The 12,645-nt window shown below is 43.0% G+C and overlaps 1 protein-coding gene across 1 annotated transcript; it reads left to right on the top strand.

Moving 5' to 3' along the window:
* Positions 1-2,274: 2,274 nt before the first annotated feature.
* LOC103640467 (dnaJ protein homolog 2) lies at positions 2,275-4,300 on the top strand. The gene is made up of 4 exons (XM_008663039.1): positions 2,275-2,424; positions 3,321-3,590; positions 3,703-3,901; positions 3,981-4,300. The coding sequence occupies exons 1-4, from the start codon at positions 2,275-2,277 to the stop codon at positions 4,298-4,300; spliced, it is 939 nt and encodes a 312-aa protein (XP_008661261.1).
* Positions 4,301-12,645: the final 8,345 nt, after the last annotated feature.

The raw sequence follows: 12,645 nt of genomic DNA, 5'->3' as shown, positions 1-12,645 counted from the left end.
ACAACATCATCACTGTTTGATTCCAACTAGCAAGCATAGCTTAGATTAGATGTATGTATCATGTATATATCCCATTTTAAATCCATTGTTTGAAGAAGAGAAGAACAAGTTATGCACCTAAAAAAATACTGTTACTGACAACATGATCACTGTTTGATTCCAGCTAGCAAGCATACTTATATTGTCGAAAATAGCTCATGAGTGCATCATTTAGAACTACATGTTAGTTCTGAGTTGCAAATAGTATGATACATGCTTTAATTCTAATATTGGTTCTGAGTTCAGATATTCCTATTATAAGTTGAACTACATGTTAGTTCTGAGTTCATAGTTCAGAGTTCAGATAGTACTATCTGAACTATCCAGTTTTTTATGCCATTTGTTTGTTAGTAAGATAATCTGACAGATGAAATCTGATTGGTCAAAGCAATGTTGTTTGAGGATTCTGTGCTGCCAACTAACTACTGAAAGAAACATTTTTATCACTGTTTATTCAGTAAATGGATCCTGCATGCAATGAATATTCAGTAATGGATCATGTGCTTTGTTTCACTCTATATTTCCATTTTCAACTTTTACTTTATTAACTCCGGCTTTCGAGTTATCTTTGAATGCGTTCACTTTGATGAAATTAAAAGCAGAAAACAGATAATATCTATGACCAAATATGACAAGGATTCTCATTTTTAAGTATTCTTTTCATCACGCAATTAAAACTTTCAGTATCAAGTAGGTTATTTATTATTCTAGCATGATTTCTGCCAAAAGGAAACACTACTTTTGTCTTCTGAATAGAATCTGCATTTTCACCATGTTTTTTTTATTGTTTTTGGTTTGAGAACGTTTTACTGCTGCTACCGACTCCTATCAAGTCAGGTCCTATTCAATATATTTGTGCTGCATTATCCAGTCTGGTGGCATGTTCATACTACACATGTATTAGCATGTTCATACTCGAACCAATATATTGTCACAATCTCAGAGGTATTATCAATATATGTTTAGTAGAACGTTTATTTTATGAGCTTGAACTCTGACCACAAGGATGCATTCCTATCATATCATCATATTTAGCTTCGAGGCTAAGGCCACTAACTAAACAGTGTCTCAGTCAATAACTAATCCTAAGTTCCTTGATGGCGAAACTCGTCTCCCCTATCTGTATGGTCAGTTGTTTATTGGTGCTTATGCAGAGGAAAGAGAACGACCAGAGCTTCTTGCTGAATCACGCGAGAGAAGGAAATGAGTGGCCAAGGACTCTGGAAAGACCGAACAACAGGTTCAGTTTCAGTACTTTTATCATACAAAATCTTTTTCTAAACACATGTTTTTTTATTGTCACAATCTCAGAGGTATTATTTCAAAGAGTAGAATGCTTTCTTAGATATTGGAGAAATATAAATTGTTACATTGTATGTCACACCTTTTTAGTATGACAAACGAGGAGCTACAAAAGGAACTGTTCATTCTTTAGTAGCCTGTTGTTTCAGCTAGCGAGCGGGTGCGGAAGAAGGAAGGGAGAGCCGCTTGGTTGACTCGGACCGGATGGCAGGACACCGCCGGGGGTTCGCTGCAACGCAACGACGGCTACCACAGCTTCTCAAGCCAAGGTAAGCTTTCAAGCGAATTTTTTGCTGCAACTGTTCTTTAGTAGCCTGCGATATGTTAGTCAATTTGTCGCTCAAACATAAAATGAACTGACTTCTTTTCAATGCTTCCCTAATCTCTACTAACTATTAAGTTAGTACTATAGACCGCCCCCACCTCTGCCCGCCCGCCCGCGAACCCTGCCGTGCTTCCAAACACCTCCGCAAACCACGCAGCCAATGCCGCCGCAATCCGCCCGCCTCCGCAAACCACGCCGCGAACGACGCAAACCACGTGTCGCGTGTACACCGTCGCCCGCGGGCGCGTTGTTGAGCTGGATCACCAGGTCGTGGGCGTCGATGAGCGCGTCGTGCTCCCGCGCCAGCAGGACGCCGTTGTTGCCGACCACGGCGCACGATACGTACGGTCGGGGGTGTCGCCGTCGCCGCCCCTCGCCCCGGCGGCGTACCGGTCCATGGGGCGCTTGATGAGGTCCACGAGCTCGGCCATCACCTACGGCTCGAACCGCTGCTTGCGGAGCCAGTCGCGGAGGCCGCGCACCACGGCGTCCTGGCGCTCTGGGGAGCCCTCGTCAGGTTGAAGGAATAGGGAGGGCGTCCACATGCCTACCCTGCTCTCTCTCCTCACAAACTTCCATTATAGCATCAATCGGCTAGGGTTTCGGAGATGTTCGGCCGCACGCCGAAGAAGAGCGACAACACCCGGTACTACGAGATCCTGGGGGTCTCCAAGGACGCGTCACAAGATGACCTCAAGAAGGCCTACCGCAAGGCCGCCATCAAGAACCACCCCGACAAGGGCGGCGACCCCGAGAAGGTGAGCGCGCGAGCTGGTCATTTCGTCTGGCTCCGACCTGTCCGCGACGGGGATTAGTAGGCGGGTTGTCGGGTTTTGCGGCGATGTTGATATGGTTTGGCTGTGTCGATTTCATAAGGTGCTGGTGCTTGTGGGTTCCGAGCGGTGGTTTGGATCTGAGGCAGCGTGGATTTAGATGGGTTTAATGGGTTGGGGTAGTGAAGGGAATTTGTATGGGGAAGGAGATGTTGCATGGAAACTATTATGAATATTGGTTGCATGGAAATTGTCGCTCTATGTGGTATCGTTAGTCGGATAATTAGTAATTAATTATTAGACAACTCGTTTATCATGCCAGAATCCTTGATTCGTTCTATACTATCGTGTCTATATATAGTTATATTTTATTGATATCGTCTTAGTCTTGTTAGACCTGACTGTTGTTGTATAATACATGGTTGGTTTTATGCTATAATGGTCAGGTTGTATCTTCTAATGAAAATGATTGCCAATCTTTATGTGAGGAACAGAGGGGCATGCTTGGTTCAGTTTACCTAACGTTGTATAGTGATCTATCGGTTCGAATTGCCATACTGATTCTAAAAACTGATCCACTTATTTGAATCCTTGAGTTGTTAGATCAATGCACTGACCTTGAATTGTGAATAGGCACATGCATGGTTCGGTTTCCTGAACTGAATGTTGTAGTTGTCTCTATTCATTCGAATTGTCAAACTGATCCTGAAAATATGATAACTGATTTGAATCCCTTAATTTGTTAGTCCTGAAAGATGTGAATACACACATTCTGCTTATGACACTGCTTATGACTTATCTATATACAGTGTGGTTACTTGTCTGATCTGTAGTGCGTTTTGATTTCCTAGAATGATTTATCCCATATGTTGTTATTCCAGTGTTGCTATGATGGTGTTTCGAGTTGTGCTGGTTGTCAAGGTTCTGGCTTCAAGGTCCAAATCTGGCAGTTGGGACCTGGAATGATTCAGCAAATGCAACATCTTTGCAATGAGTGCAAGGGTTCTGGAGAGACCATCAGCGATAAGGATAGATGCCCACAATGCAAAGGTGATAAAGTTGTGCCGGAGAAGAAAGTTCTTGAAGTGGTAGTTGAGAAAGGTATGCAGAACGGGCAGAAGATCACATTCCCTGGCGAAGCTGATGAAGCGGTAATGACTCCTTAGTCCTCATTTCTAAAGTTATTCCTCTGGCACAAACTAAACTTCTGTTCTAACTAATGTGTGCAACCTTGGGTTCTAACTATCTTGTGCTTGTGTGCAGCCTGATACTGCCACTGGAGATATCATCTTTGTTCTCCAGCAGAAGGAGCATCCCAAGTTCAAGAGAAAGGGCGATGACCTCTTCCACAAGCACACACTGACCTTGACTGAATCTTTGTGTGGCTTCCAGTTTGTTCTGGCTCACTTGGATAACAGGCAGCTGCTGATCAAATCGAACCCTGGCGAAGTTGTGAAGCCTGGTGGGTGATTCTGACGTATGATTATGATTCTGCCTTCGTGATTTGGCCAATGCTCATTGATTATTTTAAATTTGTGCAGGTTCTTTCAAGACAATCAACGATGAAGGCATGCCCATGTATCAGTGGCCCTTCATGAAGGGCAAGCTGTACATCCACTTCTCGGTGGAGTTCCCGGACTCGTTGAGCCCGGAGCAGTGCAAGGCACTGGAGGTTGTTCTCCCGCCCAAGCCAGTATCACAGTACACTGACATGGAGCTGGACGAGTGCGAGGAGACGATGCCCTACGACGTGAACATCAAAGAGGAGATGCGGAGGCGGCAGCAGCAGCACCAGGAGGCCTACGACGAGGATGATGATGTGCCAAGTGGTGGGCAAAGGGTGCAGTGCGCCCAACAGTAGGCATCTTGCGACAAATTTGCTGTTTCGCTTTGGACGACTATTGAGTTTACCCGCTTGTATTGATCTGATGATACTTCGGTTACAAGAGTACAGTATTACTAAGGATTAGTTCCTATATAATGGCACATTGACACTAACATTGTTATGCATTTTAATGCACCCGTAGCAACGCACGGGCATAGACCTAGTCATCAAATTAATAAATTTAGAAATGTTTTGGTAATACTCCTCAAAATCTCTTAATTTTGATTTGGTGGAGCATTCCTTGCAGCTAATTTTGACACATTGTTACGGCACATGTTTATGGCGCATGTTTGGCACATAGTTGAGTGGTTGGGTATTTATAACCCTTCATAAATATATTGAGTAGGTATGGCAATCGAGTGAGTAATACGTGGATATATAGTTCATGAATCTACATCCGTAAGACAAAACTCAACTCATATACATTCTCATAAATGTTTATGGGTATGTATTTCTATTCATACCCGTACCCGTCAGGTATCCGCTATCCGACGGGTGCCCGTTACTCGCCGCCTACTACAATTTTAGCATTCAACACCAAACAACATTTTATCACATTTTAAAAACGATTATCATTCCAGCAACATCAAATGATAATTTGAGCATCAAACAACATGTCATGGATAAGAATTGAAAAATAAGAATTTAGGATAACATATTAAATTTAAATGGCCCACATGTCAGATATCCATTAGGTAATGGGTATGGATACTGGACATCCATACCCGCGAAAAAATATCTATGGATACCTTATTATATCCATAACCGTATCCGTGGATACCAAATTCCACCATATATATATCTGATGGATAATTATCCGCGGTTATAGGTGTACATTCGCGTCGCCCGCCCCGCCTAAGCCCAAAAAGGCTCGGCCTGTTTGAATTTTGGGACGTGTCGGACGGCCCACGGGCCTAGCCCTCGGCCCACGGCCTGACACGTAATTGATTTAACGTGTCAGCCTTATTTCGGACGGCCCGAAATTATAAAAAAACTTGAAATTCATTTTTTTGCCCAAAATTCACGTCATAGCCATAATTTCAAAACAAATTTAATAAAAGAAATAAAAGATAAGACAAATAAATTTGATCAAAAGCAAACTTAATATATGTATTAAGTTACGAGAGCTATGCAATGAATACCTCGTTTAAAAATCATTTTGTTAGAAGGAAAAGAGTATAATCAGCTCTATACAGAGTTCGTAAGTTCAATTCATTATCTAATGTTCATAACGAAAGTAAAATTACATCATATACTCTAATTTAAAACTAAAAAACATCTAACTAGCATCATCTATAGCTTTGTGTTCTTTATCAAGTACATGAAAGTATGGAATAAAATGGGGTTTTAATGAATATATGAGTCTTTTTGTGTCTGTGTTAAATGGGTCGTGTTCGTGCCTGCTCATGGGCCACGACCTCGGTCCAAACCCGACCCGATATATCGGGACGTTCCGGCTCGACACTAAAATATTTCGGGTCGTGCCGTGTCTTGGTCGTGCTTTTTTCGTGTTTCGGGCCAGTCCATCAGTCCGACCCAAATGTACAATATATTCGTGGTTATTTATACATACCCGTACCCATCGTCATTCCTAACATTGAGGGCTACATTGGTAACCTCAAATCTCCTTCGGAATTGGAGTGGATTTAGGTGAAAATGAACTAATTTTCTCTCCAATCTCCTTCCATTCAAAGGGGATTTGAGTTTCAAAACTAACCCTAAAGAGCAAGAAAGTGTCCTAGTGAACCCACCACGTCTTGCAGTTGGTCCACGAGCTTTAATTCTTGGGAGGCCTTCGTTCAGAAGCTTTCGTAATCGCTGGCCCAGACCACCGTCAAGGTTAGTCCTGTAGTGCCTTCGCATAGCCGGCACTACCTTTTTCGAGATGTTGAAGACAATGGCAAACCCTTGCAGGTTGTCGCTCTCGAGAAGTTGGACCCCCCATCAAAGATAAGTGAGTACGCGACTTTGGGGTCTTCAGCCTTCGTCTTAAGGGGTGTTTGGTTACACCCCGCTAAAATTTAGCCCATGTCTCATTGAATGTTTGAACCTACGTTCCGGGTATTAATGTCAGCCGAAGATTAAAAGACGAGACGAATCTAGTCCAGTTGGTTGGGTCTATATTTCATACTCCTATTTAAAAGTCAAACGTTTAATGTGACCCGGACTAAACTTTAGCAGGAGCAACTAAACACCCCCTTATGATGGTGCATCCCCCATATTGTCGGGACTGCACTGTCTATGGGAACGCATGGAGGTATCTGTCTTCAAAAGCGCCCTTCGACTCCTGCATTTGCAGTTAAAATTGGTTCAGGGTTAGTTACACTCGCTTTAATGGGGGCGATTCAGGTTTGGTTCACCACTCGTCCCATCAATGCCTAAGAAATTAAAATACATTTTTAAATATTTCTGGAATTCAATGTTTGGTGGAGTGGGCTGCAACAGTTTACTGTCCTCATAAATGTTTGCAGAAGGACTTGTAATATATATGTGTTCTTTGATGTCCGGTCCATATCATATACTACTATGTATGTACCTGTGCGTTGCCACGAGAGTTAAAAATTAGTATTAAAATAAATACATAATGACAAACATCACTATGATATACAAAATTCATTTAGAAAAATATTACTGTAACACTAATATAATATTAACGATATAAATATATAATATTATTATAAATATGTCGACTCAAATAAAATGAAATGATATCAAAATGATTAACCAAAATGGATCGTTCCTGTTTGCAGTTTTGGACACGTACATATTGTCAAAAATATAAAACAAAATGTTTCAATGATTAAAATGCTATGAGTAAATCAAATCAAACTATCTAGGTCTGTGCATGTCCGATGTTCGTGTTACTACGGTAAAATAGGAAAGAATGGTCATGCTATCACCATTCACCAACAACTTGGTCTAATGACAGAATTGACACAAGATAATGCTTCGGTTCAACGGGTATAAACTATAACAAAACACTCAGTCACATATCCTTTATCTATTAATCATCTGAACTATATGAAAATCCCCTGATAATTCAAAACAAGAGACGGATGATGCTAGCATGTCACTCAAATGGCGTCCTTGGCTTTGATGTTCAGAAGTTTAGACAGTTCTCCACTTTCATAAGCATCAACAATATCTATGGGTTTTTTCAAGTAAATGTGAAAAAAAATAGGTGTGAGCATCGATAGGATGTTACAAAGCCTCTGTTTTATTTGATCTGTGTACAAAAGATGTACCGTGTGAGCCTCCTAAGTGCTTTCCTTGGACAAAAACTTGAGGAACGGTACGCCTACCAACTATGTCAAGTCCATTGCGACATCATCACAAACTGTCCTAGAATATGCTCCAGGGCCAAAATCAGCAGAAAGAATTCACACGTCGAAATGATTGTTTGATTTGATATAATTGACCATTTTGCTTTATTATGTAAGAAGGAAATAAACAGATAGGAAGAACAAGGGTGAATCGTAAAGGCCTTTACTTCACAGTTTTTCGATCCTCTTGTTGATGTCTCATGTTTATTCAGGATTAGTGAAGGGTACACTAAAGAAGTGAAAGCAAGCTGCAGTTGTTGCTTTTTTGTAAAAGAAGGACATACTTCATCAATTGTCAACTAACGAAGAGTGAACCATGAAACACACATATTCAAAGAGGAGGTCGGGTTTATCAAGTGCAGGGTCACGAGGGAGGGGAATTGTCTAGATGGCGTTGTAGGAGAAGTGTCCAAGATCTGCGAACATTGCTTCGGATCCTGAATGAACAATGGCAGACATAAATAAGGGAACCAACTTTGGTAATGAATGAAAGAAAAGACTAGGGATTATTGAAAAATTAATTATATATACTTCTCCATGCATAATACTATGAGATCTGACAATAAAGCTAGAGGAGAACATATTTATACCCGATATAAGTCTCTGTTATCAGCATGGCTTGATGGCTTGTGTAACTCAACGCTTGGCAAGTATCGTCGTAAATTCATTGATACTCTCTACTTGCTAGTGCTTCTCCTAGGATGCTGAAAGTAGATGGCATAATGATTTATCAATGAATACCAAGATTAAGCATTTTCTGAACCATTGTTTTTGACTCATCTTCATAGTAGTAGCCCCCCAATTTGAGCAACCTGGCATTGAATGAGGATGATTCCAGTTAGTATTCTGTACATAGAGGCGCATGCACTGTGTTCTCAACTACACTACAAAGTATAAACAAATGAATGAAGCAACAATGCATTTACACATTTAAAAAAGTGTTGCTTTAAATATATATATAAGTGCAACAAAATACGTCGCAGTAGTGGAAAAGTTCAGTTAGAATTTGTGAATTCGGAACACTAAAAGCAAACTGGCGTTGACAGTTGGCACCTCTTTAGATACATCTTTGAGAGTAATGTCATTTGGTAATTCTGTAATCTTCAACCATTTGTTTCCTTTTCCCCTCATTAACTAATAGCGGTGGAGTAACTGGAATTACTGTTGCTTGCAAGCCTCCTCTTTGCGTCAATGTTATAACCTCTCTTCACAAGAAAGTTACCTCACAAATACAAAAATGTCACATCAGGGTAGTGGGATCTGTTAGATAAAAATGAAGCTAACATTTAATTCTTATTATGATAAATTTTGATGGCCCAGTTAGCATTCTCTATGGTATAATTTATCAGGCTGTAAACTTTAACAACTTTCTTATCGTAACACAATACCTGGTCAGAATTTCAAATAACACAAAAATTTTATGAATTTACATAAGCAAGGACTATAGAATTTTGAGAGTAAAAATAGCAAGCTACAAACATCTAGTTCCGCACCACTCAAAGGCCTGCATTCTGACCAAAAACCACTAATCTAGTCCACCTATTATAGGACCCATGAACTAGTCCTAACAGTTTTACGAGCATAAACGTACCTACCGACTGATAGAGCACCAGTGGCTTCTCTCCAAGGCAGAAATCTCTTGGCCGGCATATGAATGTCAACAACCAAAGCCAGGTAAACACATCAGAAGAGTTAGAGCGAGCATGAGTCGGACATTGCAGAGTTGCGGGGCAACACGAATTGTTTAAAGAACATCAATATTCCTTTGGCATTAAAGTCTCCACCTTCTTCATTGCCTCATTCATCCTGACACCACCTAACCAACTAAGCCACCGGGATCGTGTGTGTGGCCGATTGGAGCACCGTCACGGTTGCGCTGCCGTTGTTGATGCAGGAGATGAACCAATCAAGCATTAAGCAACATTAAAAAATAAAACGAACAAGGCAGATAGGAAGACAAGATTCAAGGTAGGAGAGTGTACTGATTTGATCTGGCGGATCTCATTGAAGAAGCCGGCGTCGTAGAGTGGAGGACGCCGGCGAGTCGGTGCTTCTCAACATGATATGTGACTCCGTTGGCCACCTCGCCCCGTTGCCGTGCGTGACAACGACTACCTCATCTGTCGATGCCTCGGCCCCCTCACCCACCGACAAGCACTTCTGTTGGCCACCTCGCCTACCGATGCGCGTCGCTGCCGCCGACGAGCGCCTCCGCTGGTCGCCTCGCCCCTTCGACGTGTGCCGGCACGGTCACCTTGCCCTAGACGGTTAGATTTGGACGGACCTTGGCCGAGGGCGCTCGGCCTCGGCAGCCAGCAACGGACGCTAGCTACCCACGTCCATTGCGGCACCACCGGCCGCACCCTGCCAGCTCTGCGCTCGTCGGAGCTCGGAGGCGACGAGAGAGGGGCGGTCGGCTTCCCAAGGGCACTCGCCCACGACGACCATAGGGGGAGCTCAGAGAGGGGCGACACTGGCGTCTTTGGATTCGTTGGGGCCGACTGAAAGTCACCTAAAGGGGGGTGAATAGGCAAATCTGAAATTTATAAACTTTAAGCACAGCTACAAGCCGGGGTTAGCGTTAGAAATAAAGCTGAGTCCGAAAGAGAGGATGAAAACAAATCAACCAAAGAAATAGAGCGGATGACACGGTGATTTGTTTTACCGAGGTTCGGTTCTTGCAAACCTACTCCCCGTTGAGGTGGTCACAAAGACCGGGTCTCTTTCAACCCTTTCCCTCTCTCAAACGGTCACTTAGACCGAGTGAGCTTCCTTGATTTCTTGGGTCACTTAGACCCCGCAAGGACCACCACACAATTGGTGTCTCTTGCTTTGCTTACAAGGCTTTGAGACTAAGAATGAGAGAAAGAAGAAAGCACGATTGCAAACACCAAGCGACAAGAGAGACAAATAACACACGGATCACTCTCTCTTTCAAGTCACTAATCACTAATGATCACTTGTCTCAATTGTGGAATTTGGAGATATTGGAGGCTTTGATTGTGTCTTGAAATGGATTGCTAGCTCTTGTATTAAATGTTGAAGATTGGAATGCTTGGGTGTATTGAATGGAGGTGGTTGGGGTTGTATTTATAGCCATCAACCACTTCCTAGCCATTGCTCCAATTCTGCCGACCGCGGACGGTTCGCGCCCCTGGTCCAAACGGTCCGCCCCTGTACATCAACGGCTGAAATCGCAACGGTCAATAGTAACGGCTATATCAACGACTATAATGCATTAAATGCTGTGTCAGATGTCAGATAAAGGCAGTCGCGAACGGTCCTGTCGTGCACCCCGGACGGTCCGCGAGGACGCTATAAATCATTTTACTGAACCCGTCACCTTTAGGTTTTTTGGTTCCTCACCTACCGGACGGTCCACGCCTGAGGCCGGACGGTCCGCGCATGGTCTCGGACGGTGCTTGCTTTCCCTCCGAACGGTCCGTAGTGTAGACATGGGTTTTTGCATTGGTTCTGTCCGAGAGTCATCCTGGTGTCGCGGACGGTCCGCCGCAAGGGCCCGGACGGTACCAAAGTGGATCTTGAGACTAATCAGCATCTGAATAACCAATTAAATCAAAAGTGGATCCCTTGGGGTACCAAAGGCCAAACTTAGGAGTATAAACTAAATATCTCAAGATTCGTTTTACGGCCCTAAGGTGAACTTCCTTAGGATTGGCTTGGAATCTTGCACACATGCATACGGAAAGCATAATATCCGGTCGAGATGCACATAAATAGAGTAAAGAACCTATCATCGACCGGTATACCTTTTGATCTACGGATTTACCTCCCGTGTCGAGGTCGAGATGCCCATTAGTTCCCATGGGTGTCTTGATGGGCTTGGCATCCTTCATCCCGAACTTAGTAAGTATGTCTTGAATGTACTTCGTTTGGCTGATGAAGGTGCCCTCTTGGAGTTGTTTCACTTGAAATCCTAAGAAGTACTTCAACTCCCCCATCATAGACATCTCGAATTTTTGAATCATGATCCTACTAAACTCTTCACAAGTAGATTTGTTAGTAGACCCAAATATGATATCATCAACATAAATTTGGCATACAAACAAATCTTTTGCAATTGTTTTAGTAAAGATAGTAGGATCGACTTTTCCGACTTTGAAGCCATTAGCGATAAGAAAATCTCTTAGGCATTCATACCATGCTCTTGGGGCTTGCTTGAGCCCATAAAGCGCCTTAGAGAGTTTATAGACATGGTTAGGGTACTCACTATTTTCAAAGCCGGGAGGTTGCTCAACATAGACCTCCTCCTTGATTGGTCCATTAAGGAAGGCACTTTTTACGTCCATTTGATAAAGCTTAAAGCCATGGTAAGTAGCATAGGCAAGTAATATACGAATTGACTCACGCCTAGCTACGGGTGCATAGGTTTCACTGAAATCCAAACCTTCGACTTGTGAATATCCCTTGGCCACAAGTCGGGCTTTGTTCCTTGTCACCACACCATGCTCATCTTGTTTGTTGCGGAAGACCCACTTGGTTCCTACAACATTTTGGTTAGGACGTGGAACTAAATGCCATACCTCATTCCTCGTGAAGTTGTTGAGTTCCTCTTGCATTGCCAACACCCAATCCGAATCCCTTAATGCATCTTCTATCCTGTATGGCTCAATAGAAGACACAAAGGAGTAATGTTCACAAAAATGAGCAACACGAGATCGAGTGGTTACCCCCTTTTGAATATCACCGAGGATGGAGTTCACGGGGTGATCTCTTTGTATTGCTTGGTGGACTCTTGGGTGTGGCGGTCTTGGATCCTGATCATCTTCCTTGTATTGATCATTGGCATCTCCCCTTGATCATTGTCCTCCTCTTGAGGTGGCTCTTCTTGATCTTCATTTTCATCATCTTGAGCTTGATCCTCATCTTGGGTTGGTGGAGATGCTTGCATGGAAGATGAAGGTTGATCTTGTGCTTGTGTGGGCTCTTTGGGTTCCTTAGGACACACATCCCCAATGGACATGTTCCTTAGCGCGA

This window comes from Zea mays, chromosome 9 (genome assembly GCF_902167145.1).
Source record: "Zea mays cultivar B73 chromosome 9, Zm-B73-REFERENCE-NAM-5.0, whole genome shotgun sequence".
Taxonomy (NCBI): domain Eukaryota; kingdom Viridiplantae; phylum Streptophyta; class Magnoliopsida; order Poales; family Poaceae; genus Zea; species Zea mays.
Note: the sequence above shows the minus strand (reverse complement) of the source record. Positions and strands in the feature narration are given on the sequence as shown.

Coding starts and splice junctions, on each gene's coding strand:
- LOC103640467 (XM_008663039.1), top strand. CDS start 2,275: ATGTTCGGCCGCACGCCGAAGAAGAGCGACAACACCCGGTACTACGAG. Junction 2,425..3,320: donor AGGGCGGCGACCCCGAGAAG/GTGAGCGCGCGA, acceptor TTGTTATTCCAG/TGTTGCTATGATGGTGTTTC. Junction 3,902..3,980: donor TGGCGAAGTTGTGAAGCCTG/GTGGGTGATTCT, acceptor AAATTTGTGCAG/GTTCTTTCAAGACAATCAAC.